Source organism: Panthera uncia, chromosome E1 (genome assembly GCF_023721935.1).
Source record: "Panthera uncia isolate 11264 chromosome E1, Puncia_PCG_1.0, whole genome shotgun sequence".
NCBI lineage: Eukaryota > Metazoa > Chordata > Mammalia > Carnivora > Felidae > Panthera > Panthera uncia.
Window position 1 is genome coordinate 48,291,718 of NC_064814.1, and position 18,281 is coordinate 48,309,998.

At 55.5% G+C, this 18,281-nt stretch overlaps 1 protein-coding gene across 4 annotated transcripts in view; it reads left to right on the forward strand.

The window, feature by feature from the left end:
* Positions 1-11,420, forward strand: part of EPN2 (epsin 2) — an 83,182-nt gene extending 71,762 nt beyond the window's left edge. For all 4 annotated transcript variants that reach the window (XM_049636889.1, XM_049636891.1, XM_049636890.1 and 1 more), the window contains 4 exons: positions 5,993-6,166; positions 6,738-6,824; positions 8,862-9,077; positions 11,030-11,420. In XM_049636889.1, the coding sequence (XP_049492846.1) occupies positions 5,993-6,166; positions 6,738-6,824; positions 8,862-9,077; positions 11,030-11,328 (776 nt within the window). In that variant the 3' untranslated portion in view covers positions 11,329-11,420. The remainder of the gene's footprint in view (positions 1-5,992; positions 6,167-6,737; positions 6,825-8,861; positions 9,078-11,029) is intronic.
* The last annotated feature ends 6,861 nt before the right edge of the window (positions 11,421-18,281 follow it).

Sequence of the window (18,281 nt, forward strand, 5' to 3'; positions counted from 1 at the left end):
TGGGGGGTGTAGACCGGTCTCCTGACGAGCTCGTTCAGTTCTCGTGGTTGCTGGTGAGCAAGGGGAGGCTGAAGAAAGGGTGTCAAGATTCCCGTGCTCTGGGGCTCCTGGGTGGCTCAGTCCATTAAGTGTCCGACTTCGACTCAGGTCATGATCTCACGGTTTGTGAGTTCGAGCCCCACATCGGGCTCTGTGCCGACAGCTCAGAGTCTGGAACCTGCTTCGGATTCTGTGTCTCCCTCTCTCTCTGTCCCTCCCCACTTGTGCTCTGTCTCTCAAAAATAAATAAACATTAAAAAAATTTAAAAAAAAAAAAAAAAAAAAAGATTCCCTTGCTCACAGGGAGCCGGAGCAGTCTGTCAGTCTCTCCCTGACACTTTCTACCACATGGCCCCCTCTAGTCAAGGTGGAGAACCAAGGCCCCGTGAGGTGCTGTGTTGGGGACAGAGCAAGGACCCATCCCCACTGTGATCCCAGCCAGGACCAGTGTCCTGCTAAGCGCCTCGTCACGTTTGGCAGAAGTGGGCCTGGGGAGAGCTGTCACAGTCACAGGGAGGTGGCTCTGTGTGTGCTTCTGGGAAGACCTGGAAGGAAAGGTCAGAGCAGCTTCTGGAGGCAGGTGGGTGTTTCTGGAGGCCTCTGGAGGGTGTGGGTTTGGGGGAAGCAGCAGGAGAGGTCCCAGGTCCACACAGGAGTTGACAGGCTCGGGTGTCCAAGTGGTGGTGGGAGTGAACCTTGCAGGTCCGTCTGCCTTGGCCCGTGCCCAGCCATGCACGCTGCTGCTGGGGCTGTTAAGAGGGGCCTGGGAATGGGGCCCAGGGAGGCGAGTCCTCTGGGCTCCAGAGGCGAGTCCTCTGGAGGCCTGGGGGACATTCCCTGGTCTTCTCTGACACTGGCAGTCACCACCCTTCCTGCTGCCCTCTCTGAACCTCAGAGCTCTGCCAGATTGTCGCAGGAGCCACCCGCACACCTGCAGGGGGGAGGAGCGTGACGGGGGTCACAGCCCAGGGAGACTCTTAGGCAAAGGAGTAGTTATGGTGCTAAACGATAGGTGCTCTAAAGGAAAGCTGAGTGATTCCAGAGGAGTTAGTGAGGGCAAGCGGGGAGGGGAGAGGCGGAGGGACTCGAAGGCCCAGAGGCAGCAGGCGGTTTACGTGCCCTATTGTGTGTCTGGGGGGGCTGGGGAGGTCAGTGTGGCTGGGGAAGCACAGGCAGAATGAGGACATCTAACACACATCTCTTTGGAGTTCCAGAAGAGTTTATGCTTGAAAAGATAATGACTGATGGTTTTTAAGTTTGTGGCAAGGTGCTACTTCTCAGATCCAGGAAGCCTAGTGAATCGTAAGCAGGATAAAGTAAAAGAAATCCCCACCTGGGCACATTGGCAGGAGACTGGAGAACACCACAGGAAGGGAACATCTTTTAGTTTTTATTTTAATGTTTCATTGTTTTATTTTTGAGAGAGAGAGAGAGAGAGAGAGAACGCCGGTGGTGGAGGGCAGAGAGTGGGGGAGAATCCCAAGCAGGCTCCCCACTCAGTATGGAGTCCAACACGGGGCTTGAACCCCCGAACCGTGAGCTCATGACCTGAGCCGAAATCGAGAGTCGGACATTCAACTGACTGAGCCGCCCGGGCGCCCCTAAGGAAGAGAACGTCTTAAATAAACCCAAGGGAGCATTTGCACCACTGAAAAGAGACGGCAGTCAAGCGGACGGCTGACTTCTCAACGAGGATGGCCATTGCTGGCAAGCAGTGGAATAAGGTCTTAGGTGCGCTGGAAGAAACACCATCAACCTTGAATTCCCTTCCTAGGGAAACCTCTTTCTTGCCAGAATGATGGTAAAATACATTTTGAGACACCAGCGAAACATCTGTTACCCTCCGGAATTCTGGATTCATTGAAGGTATTCCTTAGGAGCAAAGGTGAAATAGTGACATTTGCAGGCCGCAGAAATGTCCCAGCTTCCCATCGTGACTTGGTCTTTCTGGTTATTTTGGCTCCAGCCAGGAGCCCTCCAAGGAACCCGGCCAGAGTCGCCTCAGCTGAGCAAGAGATTCTCCCAGTGCTGTGGTCACTTAAGAGATCCCAAGGGTTTCAGGAATTCGGGACCAGGAGCCGAGGGTGCAGAGACCAATATGTATATTTCATATCATTTCACAAAAAGTAGTAAAAATGTAACAGGATTTGAGCGGCACAGTTCATAATAAGCCTGCGGATTTGTTGTTCTCAGTGACAGGAGCACACGCATTATTTTCAGTCCCCTTCAGAATACTTAGCAAAGACTTGATCCTGTGCTAGGCAAAAAAAAAAAAAAAAAAAAAAAGGCCTGCCTCAGCACATTTCTGGAAACCGGGATCACCTAGAACACACATTCTGACTACAACATCCTCAGCAACAAAAGGAAGACTAGAGAAACTCCATATGCTTGACATTTGAAAAACTCCTCTGAATTCTTGAGTCAAAGAAGAAATTCTAATGAGAATCAAAACACTTAAAACCAACTAGTAAGGTAAATATTTTTATCCCAGAATTTGTGGGGCCACTAAAGCAATAGTGAGGGGGGAACTGGTAGCTTTCACTGTTTACAGAATAACGTGACACCGAAAGTGGAAGAAATGAAGTAAGGATAAGAACAGAAATGAGTGCATTAGAAAACAAACACACGGGACAGTCATCGCTGACCGAAAAGAGCAACAAATAAAACAGATCTCTGGCAAGAATAATTTTAAAAAATAAGGAGGAGGGGAGCCTGGGTGGCTCAGTCAGTTAAGCGTCTGACTCTTGATTTCGGCTTAGGTCATGATCTGTGGTTTGTGGGTTCAAACCCCACACTGGACTCTATGCTGACAATGCGGACCTGCTTGGGATTCCCATTCTCTCTCTCTCTCTCTCTCTCTCTCTCTCTCTCTCTCTCTGAGACCCTCCCTTGCTCAAGCTCACTCTCTCTAAAGAAATAAACTTAAAAAAATTTTTTTTTTAAATAAGGAGGAAAGACGCAGGCGTTATTAGGAATGAAACAGGGGGACATAACTGCCCACACTGCCAAGGTTTCACACGGAGTCAGAGGCTGTTTGATCAGCTCTGTGCTTTCAATCTGAAAACTTAAAGTGGATAAATTTAGAAGGAAAACTTAGCAGAGCTGACCGGAGATCAGTAGGAAATCTGTAAATAGGGGTAGTGCTATATCATCATTAAAGGCATCGAGTCAGGACTTAAAAATCCTCCCCACCCCACAATCCACCCGGAGGGCTTTCCTGGCAGATTGTAACACCACTCTGGAAACAATTCCACCTTTATACAAACTCCTTCAGAGGGTAGGAAAATAGGGAGTACCCTGCTATTTTATGAGACTAGCATAACCTTAGCATCAAAAGCAGACAGGACATACAGTGTGAGAACAGACCTGTCAGGCCACTCCCGCTCAGGAATACAGATGCAAAAAGCAGATAGTTGCTAAACCAACATGAAAAATATAAAAAATGATAGAGTACATCAGGAGAAAGTTTGCAAGGACCCCGTCCTTAGAAAACGTATACATACGTGTACCAAATCACAGACGAGAAGGGGAAAATCATGTTATCATCTTAATTTTATTATTATTATTTTTTTTAACGTTTATTTATTTTTGAGACAGAGAGAGACAGAGCATGAACGGGGGAGGGTCACAGAGAGAGGGAGACACAGAATCCGAAGCAGACTCCAGGCTCTGAGCTGTCAGCACAGAGCCCGACGCGGGGCTCGAACCCACAGACCGTGAGATCATGACCTGAGCCGAGGTCGGACGCTTAACCGACCGAGCCACCCAGGCGCCCCTCATCTTAATTTTAAAACTGATAAAATTCATCAGCCATTCACTGTGAAAGTCTTAGCAAACTTGGAATAATGAGGAGCTTCCAGAGCCTGATTAAGGGCTTCTAGAAGGAAAGAAACCTATAAATGGTAAGTGCTACCATTTAATGTAAAACGTTGAAAATTGATCCCGTAAGAGCAAGACAGGGACACTGGCTGCCCACACTCGTGCTTTATGTTGACGCTGGTGGTCCCAACCAGCACAGTGAGGCGGTAAAAGGAAAGAAAAAGGATGAAGGCTGGGAAGAATTAGGCCATCGTCACTTGCAAGAGATGTGCACACAGAATAAAAAGGAAATGTGTACATAGAAAAAAAAGACCTTTGAGGTGTAGGGAAGGCTTTCCTAGTCATCACAAAAAGCACAAATTACGAAAGAAAATACCGATAGGTTTCTCCCCATTAAACTTCAGAACATCTCTGTTCATCAAAAGATACCTCAAGGGGGCGCCTGGGTGGCTCAGTCGGTTGAGGGTCTGACTTCTGCTCAGGACACAATCTCGCGGTCCGTGATTTCGAGCCCCACGTCAGGCTCTGTGCTGACAGCTCGGAGCCTGGAGCCTGCTTCAGATTCTGTGTCTCCCTCTCTCTCTGCCCCTCCCCTGCTCATTCTCTGCCTCTCTCTCTGTCAAAAATAAACATTTAAAAAAAAAAAAAAAAAGATACCTTAAGGAGAGTGAAAAGAAAAGCCACAAATTGGGAGGTAACATTAATGGAACATTATGAACATTAATGCAGGGAACATTAATGAGATTATGGGGCAGTTCCCAGAGCACCAGGACTTGCACCCACACAGCATAAGGCATGACTGTGGAGGCCACACGGGCATCACTCGGTGAAGGGGAAGGAGCTTCGACCGAGGGCCTCACACGTATGAGCGCACTTGGGGATGAGAACCAAAGCAAAACCTAGCCAGTGCCTTCAGCGGACCAATCACATGTGGGCACCCCCCGCCCCGCCACGGAGCGGAATATTATACAACCATAAAAAGGAACACGTTTCCACTGCACGTCAACGCAGGTGAACTCTCCCAAATGTGGCGTGCGTGAATAGAGCAGGCCGTACAGGATGTGTACATTTATATATAGGTAAGAAAGGCACAGCTGATCGATAGGTTGTGTAAGGCTGCCTCTATGGGTAGAGGGGAAGTCGAAGGAAGGGCTAACACGAAATTGATGAGGATTGGGGTGGGGCCACCATTGCGGGGGGCACTTCTCCCTGAAAGGCAGCAGTGGCTTTTAGTTTGTTTTTACTTTTTCGCATGTTTGTTTTTGAGGGAGAGACAGAGCACAAGCGGGGGAGGGGCAGAGACAGAGACAGAGACAGGATCTGAAGCTGACTCTAGGCTCCGAGCTGTCAGCACAGAGCCTAATGTGGGGCTCGAACTCACAGACCCCGAGATCATGACCTGAGCTGATGATGCCAGACACTTAACTGATTGGGCCACCCAGGCTGACAGCCAAGCTGTGGCTTTTAAACATTGTTGTGACTCCATCAGAAGCTACAGGTGCAGGTTGTGTGTCTGTGTATCTGTGTGTGACCGAGGTGAAGGACTGGTACAACAGGATCGACCCCTTATATTGGGTGCATTCTCTTTTACTCTTTTGAAAACCGGTTGTGACCCACTAAGTTGATTTGCCACTGACGGTTTGAAAACATTTTATTGCCTAGGTACATAGGCATTTGCTTCTGATTGCTTTTCACATACACCTCTGTTTTATTCACCCTCTGTCAAAAGCAGAAACCACTCAAAGCAAGTGGGGACAGGATGCTGCCAGGGCCTGTGGCTGGAGCAGCAGATGGGCAGGCTCGTTCCTTGGAGGAAGCCTGTGGACTCCGGGGAGACGGGCTCGAACTTAGCTCGGGAGGCTCCTCGCGAGACCGTGTATGGCGGGGACTTTGGAAAGGTTCTCCGCGGTTTCCTGTCTGGTCCCTTCCCAGCAGGCCAGGCCCCGTGCACTCCCCGGGGTGGGCACCCCCGATGGCTGTCGGCCCTGGCCTTCAGCTCTGTCCAGCTTTGCTGGCGTGGGACAGCACCCTTTGGGTGACTGTCTTGACATGGGGCCCAGTGTCCTCTCCTTTCTCTCCCCAGCCGCCCAGTGCTCTCCGAGGGTGTATCTGAGCCTACCCTGCCTTTCCACAGGTGCCAAGCCAGCTGCCCCCGTCGACCCGTGGGGAGTGCCCACCGGAGCCAGCATACCCTCCGTCTCCAAGGGCTCGGACCCCTGGGCAGCCCCACAGCAGCAGGCCCCCAGTGCTGGGAAAACAGCCGACGCCTGGGCCGCAGCCTCGGCCGCCAAGCCTGTTTCGGCCACTGGTGAGACCTCCCTCTGCCCAGGCTCCGAGGGCCCCTTTGGGCCCCATGCCTTCCCCTCTTCTGGCTCTGTGGCGTGGGATCTGTGGGTTTGCCTACATTTGCTGCTGCTACCCCATCACCCGCAGCCTTTGTCCCCAGTCTCCCGATGCCACAAGCCCACCGTGAAGGGTGAGCTCACAGGTCTTCTGGGCACCGTGCCTCTGTCCAGAGGGAGCTTCCCGAGGGGGTCTGGGCAGGCTACCCTCTGGGCGCTCCTTCCAGTAGCTTCCTACAGGCTCTATCCAAGTCTCGAAACCTAGCTCCCAAGTACCTCCACCCACGTTAGCGCCTCCTTCAGTCTGGGGTTGGGGCAGGCGGGAGCAGTCGCAGGCAGGCGCCCCCACACCGTGTCCTGGGAGGCCAGGATCCTGGCCTGGCCCCCTCCCAGACCACCAGGTGACCCTGAGCCCCGTGCGATGGGGTAGACATCTCCCCTCCTGCTCCCAGCACACCCCTGGGTTGTAGACTGGACGGCAGAATCGCGGGGTCATGTTGATGTGCCCACAGTCACCGGCCTCTTATGTTCACCCAGGGGCCTTTGATCTCTTCAGTAATTTGAATGGTACAATTAAAGATGACTTTTCTGAATTTGACAACCTCCGAACTTCAAAAAGAACAGGTATGTGAAAGATGGTAGTCGTTTCCATAACGTCTGTGCCTTTGACCAGCCCAGTTGTTGCAGAAATAATCGGCTTTCAAGACCTATCAACTTCCTGCATTTTGTTGTGTTTTGGTCTCGGGAGCTGTAAGTGGCCGATTGCAGGAATTCACACATTGGCAGTGAAAAGTCATGCGGTTGGGTTTTTCTTTCACCCCGTCCTGGTGTCGGGCCTGGGTTTCCCGTCTCATTCACCTCTCTGCCTCGGCCCCGCCCCCAAACCCCAGAGGCTGCCTGCACGAGCCCCAGCCCAGCATGGGCCCCCGCTGTCCAGCCTGAGCCGCTATGACCATCTACTTTCCTCCCGAGTCCCCACTCCCCAAGCTGCCCCTTTTGCAGACAGCCTGAGCTCTGGGCCTGGACAGGGTGTCTCTGCCCGACTTCATCACCCCCGTTGTGGCTCCCACCCAGTGCCTGTCAGAGGCCCAGGCCCAGTGCCCCCGGGCCTGGCGGGGCATCAGGGCAGGTAGGGTACAGAGAGACCGGACCAGGGGGAGGGGGCCGAGGCCAGAGGCCAGGGACAGAGCCAGGCTGTCTCTGTCCGTCTCCGGCCACGCCTCCCAGCTACATAGAGCAACTTCTCTCCTTTCTCTTTCCTCTCTCAGCTTCTCCCCGTGCCCTCCCCATTCTCCATTTGCCCCCCACCCCCACCCCCCTTCCTCCCTCCCACCTCCTCCCACCCCTTCCCCCAGCTACAGCTACAGGGCCTGGCTGGCCCTGGTCTAAGGTACGAGCAGCCTGGTGCCCCGGGTCACCCCTCGGGCCCCCTCTCAGCTCAGGGGACCAGAGGCCACTTAGAACGTGCTGCTTCTTGGGGTCTTTCTTTGGCTGCATTAAAAAAACAAAATGCCATGCGTGTCCTCTGCGGGCCAACTTACAACCTAACTGTCCTGGCCCACCCACGCGTGCCTCAGCGAGAAGGCGGTGTGGCTTCTTTGTGCGGACATCGTTCCGTGGACTTGCAAAATAGGTACCCCCAATTCTAGAGCTATTTCCACTGCAGAAAATTTGGGAAAGTCTGTGGAAGGAAATGAAAATCATCTGTAATCCTTCCACCCACCCCAGCCGCTGTGTATGTTTCCTGGGCTCTGTGTATACGGTCTTTTTTGTTCAGCTCATACTGTCCGATAGAGTTGGGTCCTCCCCCGTCTCCTCCTTTACAGAAGAACAACGGATTGAAAAATGGAAAAAATTTTCTCAGGACATAAAAAAAAAGACTTCAGCAACTATTCCATAGCTGTGTAATATTCTCCTTGCGTTGCTCAGCGGTAATTTATTTGATCTGTAACTTTTGGGAGGACATTTTAGGTTGATTCCAGGTTTCGCTCAAGTAAATAATGCTGCTGTGAACAGCCTGGTGCTTACATCCCTGTTCACATTTCGCATTATTTCCCGAGACTGGATTCCTAGAAATGGGATTACCGAGTGGAGAGTATGACCATTTTTAAGAACCCTTAACCCCATTGCCGCGTTGCATCTTGGCCAAGCACACTGCGTTCCCACCAGCCTGTCTCAGTACACCCTCTGTTGGCTGAATTTTTGAAAGTAATTTGCTTTCTTCTCCATCAAGAAATTCACGTTCATTGTAGAAAATGGACAGTGAACACACACCAAAAAGTAAGCTGCTCGTGCCCAGCCAGCAACCTGAAGGAGCACCCCGGTATTTTTGGGGGGGGGAATCATGCTGTCTGCGTTGTCTTGTCACCTGCTTGTCTTCACGTAACGTTGTGATACGGCTCTTCCCTCATCATCGCGTCTTCTGTCCCTGCGCTCTGGGTTTGGTTACGTGAACCGGGGGTCCTGGGAGCTGCCCCTGTGGCCGACTGTCCCCGGTCGGGTCTGTTGGAAACGGCCCTGCACCGAACATCCCGTCTTCTGCGTGGCCACGCGGGGTGCCCCCCGGAATGCCTGTGTCTCGCTTGGGACTCTTCCTGGGGTTGGCGTCTCGGGGCCCCACCCTCCGCTCTCACCGTGCCCGCGTGTGTCCCTATCTTGCAGCTGAGGCGGTGGCCTCTCCACCGTCCCAAAACAACGGAACTACAAGCCCCGACCCCTTTGAGTCTCAGCCCCTGACCGCCACCTCGAGCAAGCCCAGCAGCTCCCGGAAAACCCCCGAGTCCTTCCTGGGCCCCAACGCGGCCCTGGTGAACCTGGACTCGCTGGTGACCAGGCCAGCCCCGCCGGCCCAGTCCCTCAACCCGTTCCTGGCACCAGGTATGCGCACCTCCCGGCTACCCCCCCCCCGCCACCGGTCGTCCGCCCTTCCTGAGAACGGGTTTGGGGCAGGCCTCGGGCCCTGACCTCTCCTCCATCCCTCGGGGGGCGCTTCCTGCCGTGTCCCACACGGTGGTGCCAGATGCTCAGAGGCATGGCCGCAATTGCTGGGCTTCAGCGGGCAGGGGTGTGAACGCCAGTGTGCAGTGGTGGGGTGGGGGCTGGAAGACAGCCCCTCTCCTCAGGTAGACCGAGACCCCTGAGCGGAAGCTGTCCCTGACGCGGTGCCCTTGGCCAGGGAGACCCTCCGGCAAGCACCGCCTCCTGGCCGGGCGAGGGCAGTGGTGGGGTGAGGAGGGGCCGGAGTTTGCTGCCCAGCTTTCCACTCTCTGGGGGCCACTTTCCAGGGACCCATGGACCCTCACTTCAGCCCCGCGAGGGGCTGGATTCTGCCTTTCCAGGGCTCGGAACCCCACCTTCCCATCCCTGTGTGCGTCCTCCCTGCCGGCAGGCTCCTTCTAAAGGCCCGCTCTCCCCCCTCAAAGGCTCCGTGTGGACAAGCCCCCAGCCCTTGCTTTAGCGTCCAGGGCTGCTGTGGCCGGCTTGGCCCTGCCTTCTCTGCCCCTGCACTCGCACCCTCAGCTGCCCCGAGCCCCTCTGCTTTCCCTGCCCGGAGCGCCCTCTCTCCGGTGGGAGATCACAGTCCTTCTCGGCACCCAGCCCAGATAACCCTCTCCCTCCGGGGACCGACGCCCCCGAGATTTCCCAGCAAGGCCTTGGGAGCCCCAAGGGCCGGGATGTTATCACATTCAGGGCGTTCAGTCTGAAGCGCACCGCAAGACAGATCTGAAGCCCTGGGCCGCGGCCCCTCATAGAACCCTGCAGAAAAGAGGGACCCCAGGACTTAGAAGAGTTGAGGGTGGGGACCCTGGGGCAGAAGTGGGGTGTGTGGAGGGCCTGGTCCTGTCCAACCCTGTGATGGGCAAGGACGTGGTTGCTCCTTGCTCCCTGTGCAGGATGAGAACCCAGTGTCTAAGCCAGGCTGGCCTTCCCCCCCCCCTCCCCCCGGTGGCCCGCCATCCCTCCCCCCACCACTCACCCGGCGGCGCCCCGCCATCCCTCCTCAGGGGGCTTCTGCTACCTCTAAGGTGGCCCTGCTCCAGCAGGGCTGATCTGCAGGGTTACCAGGGGCTGGTGCGGGGACGCTGGCTGTGCCCTCAGCAGGGCGTGTGTCTCCCCAGGGTGGGGCAGAGAGCGGGCAGGGCAGCGTCTCCTGGTGGTGACCTGTGGGGGTGCCCTCAGCAGGCAGCCTTCGTGCTCTGGGGCTGGGCTGCTTTGGAGACTCAGTGCTGGCAGCTCTCGCGTTTTTGGCAGAACATCAACGGACATTTTTGCTGAAAGCTGGGGAAAGGTTTTATGACGTATGATAAATTCTGGACATGCTGGGTAAGACATGGCTGCATGCACTTCTTGACTGCGGGGCTTCTCAGAGCCTTTATCATGCCAGCCCTTGGGTCCCAGGGCCCAGCATGGGGACTGCCACCCTCCAGCAGCAGTTCCCAGCTCCCCCTCTGCCCTCCTCATTCCCGGCCCCCCGTGGTCACGGAGCGTGGCACGCGGAACACGGGAGCAGTGCCGGCTGTTCGTCGTGAGGGAGCCCCACGAGCTGGGCACGTTGCTGGCACTGCCCCATTCAGGCTTTGGGACTCTGGATGAGTCCCTTGGCCTCTCACAGCCTCGGTCTCCTCACGCGGACACCGGAGACCCAGCCGGCAGATGCGTGTGCGCGTGCAGAATAGCGTGTGCGAAACAGCGGGCGCCGGGAAGGGCTGTTCCCAGAGGGGTGGACTGCGGAGAGCACGTGCTCCCGGTGGCCGCCAGCTTCCGGCCCTTGGACCTGGGGATGGATGTTGTCCTGACGAGGGCGGCTGTCCCTCCTGCTCTCTCCTCAGGTGCAGCCGCAGCCTCGGCCCCTGTCAACCCCTTCCAGGTGAACCAGCCCCAGCCGCTGACGCTGAACCAGCTGCGGGGGAGCCCAGTCCTGGGGACCAGCACGTCCTTTGGGCCGAGCCCGGGGGTGGAGCCCGTGGCTGTGGCCTCCATGACCTCCACAGCCCCGCACCCAGCTCTGGGGGGCAGCGGTTCCTCCCTGACGCCACTGGGCCCCGCCACGATGAACATGGGGGGCAGTGTGGGCATCCCCCCGTCGGCAGCTCAGGCCGCCGGCACAACCAACCCTTTCCTCCTCTAGTGCCCGGGCCTGGGACCCACCACAGAGGGAATGCCCAGAGCATCTGTGCCTGAGGACGCCCAGCAGGGACTCGATTGCAGAAGGGGGGGTGGGTGTTAGGGCTTTCCACTTCCGGCTTCCTGATAAAAGGGTTGCCTCTACGGCCCCGATCCTCAGACTCGAGCGGCGGCCGGCCTGCTAGACGTCAGACCCGGCACGCGGGTCTCCGCGCCTTCTGAGGCCGCCGCTCGCCCGTCCCTGGCCTGTAGCCCGACCCTGCCCGGTCGCCTCCCCGCGTCCCCCCCACCCCCACCCCCCCCACCCCGAGCGTGAGGTCCCGGCTCCTGTGGAGATTGGCCAGCTCTCTGGGGCCTTGGACGAGGGGGCGGGAATTGTCCGTGTCGCCCTTGCCCTGAACCTCAGCCCGAGGGCCTCTGGGACGCTGCCTGGCCCGGGCCTTGGGACAGCCACCGTGTCTTTGCCCCTGACCTCCAGCCCTAGCAGGACCCAGGCGTCCCAGGTGTGGACGGAATGAAGCACCAGCTCCATGAAACGCTCACCTTTTGGGGACGTGGTTGTGCATATTTTATTTTCCTTTGACTCGTGTGTGAGTTCAAAGTCACCACCACCACCGTGGAACAACTCGAATTAAATCCACTAGAGCAAGCTTTAAACTAATCTGAGCATAACCCCGCCACGTGGCTCTATGCTTGTATACGTTTGCACATATTTTGTTTAGTACAGTTTCATATTTGAGTTTGCAGAATTATCTAATAGTCTTTTTTTGGCTAATATTTTTATAACGTGGTTCTTATTTAACTGTCTAGTTTTGATAGAATTTACCAGGTCTGGCTCAATTAAGATATTGGCACGTGTCATGTTAGTGGTTTAAATGCTCTTATTTATGGTTTTAACTCTAAGAAAATTTAAATAGGAAGAGACAAAAAAAAAATGCCTTATGGAAAAACTAAAGCAGATTCTTTATAGGGAAAAATATGGGAATTTGGTTACACATAAAAGATGATGTTTATTTAAAAAAAACAAAACCTACAACAGCAACAACGACAACATCCCAGCCTCCAGTTGCCTTTTCCTTTCTTTCACTCCCTTTTTTTGGTGACTCCCCAAACTGATTGATTTGTAGCCTTTTGGGCTAGATCCTGAGAGAGGCTATTTTTCTTACCAATTACACCACCGTCAAGAAAGTTAAAGAAAAAAAAAAATCCAATGTATGAATGTGACTCACCAGTTTGTATCGGCTAATTCCCTTTTGTAACTGAAGGCACGCGCAGATCGACAAAGGACTTCCGTTGGCAGTGGAAATCTGAAACGGAAGAGGCGTCTTGAACCTTGTGTCTGTGATCTCCTCTGTCTTAATCCGCACTCAGGGTGAAGATGGGGACGGCGTGGAGATGGCGGGTGTCTGGGGGTGCCCGTGGCTCCCTGGGGACAGCCTCCAGGCCCAGAGGGGTGAGGGACCGGGGCTGGCCCTGACCCACCCGGCTGCGAACCCCAGACACACACACTGCAGACTTAAAAATAATCATCTCTTATTTTGGAGAGGAGGGGGAAAAAAAAGTCCTTCTCACACAATAGATTTTTAACAAACGTGCACTAATCTCACCCCCCCCCCCACCTCCTGCTTCCCCCCGCCCCCCACCACTGTAAGAAAAGTATGAAGTCATGAAATAAAGACCAGAAAGGATGCGCTTCTCCCCAGGGAAGGGACCCCCCACCCCCCCACCCCCCAATCCCGCGTCTGGTCAGCCTGCCTGGCGGGCGTTCCGGTCTTCCTTTCCGCCCTGGACTTTTCGACCCCGACCCCAAGGGCAGCGGACCCCGCCCCCGGCCATCCTCCGCCCCCTCGCTGGTTCCAGGAGGAGATGTGACCCTGAGCACCGCCCTGAGAGCCGTAAGATGCCCGGTGGCGAGCGGGCGGAGTCAGAATTGCCTTCTCAGGCCACTCCTGTTTGCTATTTTTACAAGCTCACCGTGCTGCTCCGAGAGGCCGCCCTCCGGCCCCAGGAGCCACCGCCGGAGCTCCTAACCGGCCACACCTCGGCCAGAGCCGGAGGCCCGGGGCTGGACCACGGACCCCGGCGGCGTCTGGCCTCTTCCGACCTGGGGGAGGGGCCTCTGCAGGCCGCTTCCCCAGGGAGGTGCTTTCACTCGTATGGTGCGAGCCCGGACCCCGTCACAGGCCAGCAGACCAAACCTGACTACTTGGCCAGTGATTCTTGGTCACAGTCAAGACCCCTTCCTGACGTGACTTTGAGGCCCCCACATGGTAGCCACTGGGCCACCGAGGCCCCAGGAGACCCCCGTCCCTCCCCGCCTCCCGGCCCAGGCCCGTCCCAGGCGCCTCGTCCCTGTTGCCTGCTGCACTGATCATGAAGCCACCGGCCGCTGCCACACGTGTAACACACATGCCCTCACGCCCCCTCCCGATGGGCACCGTGGTAGGGGTGTCACCCAGCCCTTTTCTCAGTCCCAGGGGCCGGTGGCTGGTTTTGAACTTGTGTTGACTATTGATACTTATTTACTGTACAAATATAATTTATCATTTGTATCATGATGCAGTTTCTGGCTGTGTCCTTCCTTCACCCCCATCTGCACGTCAGTCCCGCCACGCAGGAGAGGGGTGGGCAGGAGCAGGGGGAACGGTGGCGAGGTGCATGCCCCATGGTGGGCATGCGGCTTGGCTTCCCTCCCGTGAGGGCCCCTCGCCCCAAGCTCTGCCCCGGGGCAGCACTGCACGCGCACCTCTCGGCCGAAGACCTGGCCTGGCGTCCGCTCCGGGAGCAGGACTCAGCAGGGACCCTGGGGAGGGTTTGCCTGAGTCCAGAGCAGCTGGGAGCGCCCCTCTGCCAGGGTGCCCTGGGTTACGCTGCGTCGAAAGCCACCTGTCCGTGGCATGACAACCCGCTTACTTCTTACAGAGTCCAGTGCCTGGTTGGTCGGGCGGCTCTCCAAGCAGTGATCGGGGACCCCAGCTGCTCCTTCTCGCGACACCGCCACCTTCGACACACGTGGCCCTGAGGTCTGCGGGGAAGGCAGTGAGCGAGCAGAGCGAGGAGTGTGAGGTTTCACGAGGGCCAAGTCTGGCGGTGGCTTCTCCCCGAACCCTCGCCAGCACCGGCCCCAGGGCTCCAGCTAGGAGCAGGGAAAGGGGGAAATGCAGGCTTCCTTTGTGCCCTGGGGGACGGGATGTGAGTTGGGTTAACGCGGCTGGTCTCTGTCACAGCAGGCCTTGTGGCCGCCAAATGCAGATTTCATTCTTCTGCACATAGAGTGTACCCCTACCCCCGAGGGCAGCATCCTAGGGTCGCACACAGAACCACCAGAGAGCGTATGTGGGGGTAATTTGTTACACGGCAGTAGAGAACAAGCACACACAGAATTCTGCCCTATTTCCTTGCTGTCTTACCCTCATATTGTTCCGACTTCCTGCAGCCCCTGTTGAGGCCATTTGGGATAACGGGAGGAGCGTCACCCCTTAAACCTGATACTTCCCGGGAGGCTGTTACTTGTCCCGATGAGAAGTTTTACTAGGACTTTAGTGTCCCAACCAGTTTTGTTTCTTCCCTCTTCCCGTCTGTTTCTTATCTGTTCCCCCAAGTCCCATCGGCTTCTAGAAACCAATTCCTTTTCCAACCTCTCCATGCCCCCAAAGTTCTGGATTCGTCGTTTCTGTCATTCAGCTTTCCTGAGCTCACCGCTTCACTGTGCTAGCTTTCCAAGTGCAAGGATCGTTCAAGGGAGGTTTGAAATGGGTCGGGCCTATAAGTGGTGAACGAACATCTTTCAAACCTACGTTTCTTTGGCCAGAACAACTCACAGGGACCCACCTGTGTACCACGGGGCCCTGGGAAAACGCAGTCTTCTTGTGAGCCCAGGAGAAAAAGGAGATGTTCTAGTGAGCACACAGCTCTCTCACGGTGGAGGACAGAGGGAACAGCGAGGGGTGACCTCGGGGCCATCCCCTTTGACTGTTCTTTGTGTGGATGGTCACAGATCTCCACCCTGCTTCCCCAGTTCCCAGGCACAGAATACCCTCAGCCTCTGAAGTTTCTAGCATTCTCCTGCCCTGACTGGGAAGAGGCACGAGGCAGCTTTCTGAGGAGATGGTCACATTCTACACTTTGACAAGGAGGATGAAGGGTACGCATTGGTCGAAACTCCGCGCGTGCGTGAAAATTAAGATTTCTGCATTTCATTGCACGTAAATGTCCCCTCAAAAGAAATGGCACCTGAAAAACAAGTACCGAACCCTAGTTAAGGAGAGGCGTGCTGACATGTTGCAGAAGGAGGTGTAGTGATGTCTGAGGTCTATTTTGCACTAAAACTTGGACGGATGGAAGGGGGGAGGCGAACGCAAGGGTGGGGAGATGGCGACAGGAGTCTAGGTGGCTAATATGCAGCCGGCCATTCACTGGGACATTCCAGCTTTTTCCATGTTTAAACATGTTAATAAGAAAATGTTGATAAATTAAAAAACTGCAAAACGGAGGCACCTGGGTGGCTCAGTCAGTTGAGCATCCGACTTCAGCTCCGGTCACGATCTCACAGCTCGTGAGTTCGAGCCCCACGTCGGGCTCTGTGCTGACACCTCGGACTCTGGAGCCTGCTTCGGATTCTGTGTCTCCCTCTCTCTCTGCCCCTCCCCTGCTCATGCTCTCTCTCTCTCTCTCTCTCTCTCTCTCTCAAAAATAAACATTAAAAAATTTTTTTTAACTGCAAAATGGAAGAGGACGAGAGGAGGGTGAAGCACGCTACGTCATCGGTGCTGGCACGCTGGGCCTGATGGGAGGGGTTCGGCCCCTCAGAGCTGCAGGAAGGTGAGGAGGAGAGAGGAGAGGCATGTGGAGGGCCCGGGTTTCACTGGGTGCAGCTGTTCGCAAGCCAAGAGCCGCGTGGAGCTCGAACTCACAAACCCCAAGATGAGGAGTCCCATGCTCTTCTGACTGAGCCACCCAGGCGCCGTCTTGGATCATTTCCTTCTCCTCGTGAGCCCTGCAGCTGAGAGTGAGGGCTCCTGGAGGCTGGAAGAGGGACAAAGACGTGGAGGAGTTTTCTCTGAGATGCCGGCAGAGCTGGCTGGGGAGAGCGGGGTCCGCCTGCAGCCGCGAGGCAGCCCTGGCCGCGGACCGAGCCTGGCAGTCCTGTCCTGGCCTCTGTGACCATGCCCCGGCCCCGCAGCACCACGCGGGCCCAGGGCTAGCTTTCGTAGGGCCCAGGATGGCCGGGTGAGGACACGGGAGGGGACACGGGCACAGCAGTTGAGGGCATCGGATGAACGTGCCTGTAGTGACAACTGTGACTTTTTTTTTTTTCTCTTTAACTTACATCCAAATCAGTTCGCATCTAGCGCAACAATGATTTCAGGAGTAGATTCCTTAGTGCCCCTTATCCATTGAGCCCATCCCCCCTCCCACCACCCCTCCCGTAACCCTCCGTTTGTTCTCCATATTTATGAGTCTCTTCTGTTTTGTCCCCCTTCCTGTTTTTGTATTATTTTTGCTTCCCTTCCCTTATGTTCATCTGTTTTGTCTCTTAAAGTCCTCGTATGAGTGAAGTCATACGATATTTGTCTTTCTCTGACTCATTTCACTTAGCACAATACCCTCCAGTTCCACCCACGTAGTTGCAAATGGCAAGATGTCATTCTTTTTGATTGCCGAGTAATACTCCATTGTAAATATAGACCACATCTCCTTTATCCATTCATCCATCGACATCTGGGCTCTTTCCATTCTTTGCCTATTGTCGATAGTGCTGCTAGAAACACGGGGGTGCATGTGTCCCTTCGAAACAGCACACCTGTATCCCTTGGATAAATGCCTAGTAGTGCAGTTGCTGGGTCCTAGGGTAGTTCTGTTTTTAGTTTCTTGAGGAACCTCCGTACTGTTTTCCAGAGCGGCTGCACCAGTTCGCATTCCCAGACAACTGTGAGTTCTAAACTGGGCAGGGAGGAAAGGAGAGGAGGGGCTGATGGCCGGCACGAAGGGGGTGGTGGGCAGCCTGGAGGACCCGGATGCAATGGACTGTTGAGGGGGGACCGCAGGAAAGGAACCACAAGGTGGGGAGGGAGTGGGCTGGGAGGGGGAAGCCTGGGTGGCTCTCTTGGAGGCACTGGTAACAAGAAACAGGTGGTGGGATGGGCGGCTGCTGAGGGGCAAGGCCAAGGTCATGGCAAGGGAGGAGGCTGAGGAAGAGGTCAAGTCGTGGGAAGGGTCATCTGCGTAGGTGGTGAAGTTGTCACGATTAGCTGGAGGGGCGCCTGGGTGGCTCAGTCGGTTGAGCGTCCCAACTCTTGATTTCGGCTCAGGTTGTGACCACACCGTCAAGGGATGGGGCCCAACGTCGGGCTTTGCTCTGGTAGGATGGAGCCTGATGGGAATTTCTCTCTTTCCCTCTCTCTCTGCCCCTTCCCCACTTGTGATTGCTCTCTCTCTCTCTCAAAATAAACTTAAGAAAAAAGAATAGCCGGAGAAAAAGTCCGAGGGCAAGGTGGTCAGGTCTCTGGTGGACGTCAGTCCTGGGGGCTGGGACACGAAGGCGGAAATGCTGCTGGGAGCCAGGACGAAGCTCATCTCTGGGCCCGTGGGACATGGCGTGTGGCAGCAAAAAGACACCGTTTAAGAGGGCTGTGAGCATAAGCGGCCAGGACTTGTTGGGGGGGCGGGGGGAAGAGTGTGGCCAGGGACAGTGCGGGTTTCAGCACAGGACAGAGGTGGAGGGAACTTTGCATTCAGAGAAGAGGCTCAGTATCCTAGGAATTTTGCTGACAACAGACCACACGTTCCAGAGCACACAGGGAGCTGGGGGCTGGGGCCGGGGGTGCCCGGGCAGCACAAAGTTCTGGTGCAGAGAGAACTGAGTGAGGTAAAGGACAGAACGGGGTCCGCTCAGTAGTGTCGGAGGCCAGGTTCCAATTGCAGGGCAGTGTGTAGGGGCGAGGCTGGTGGCCTTCA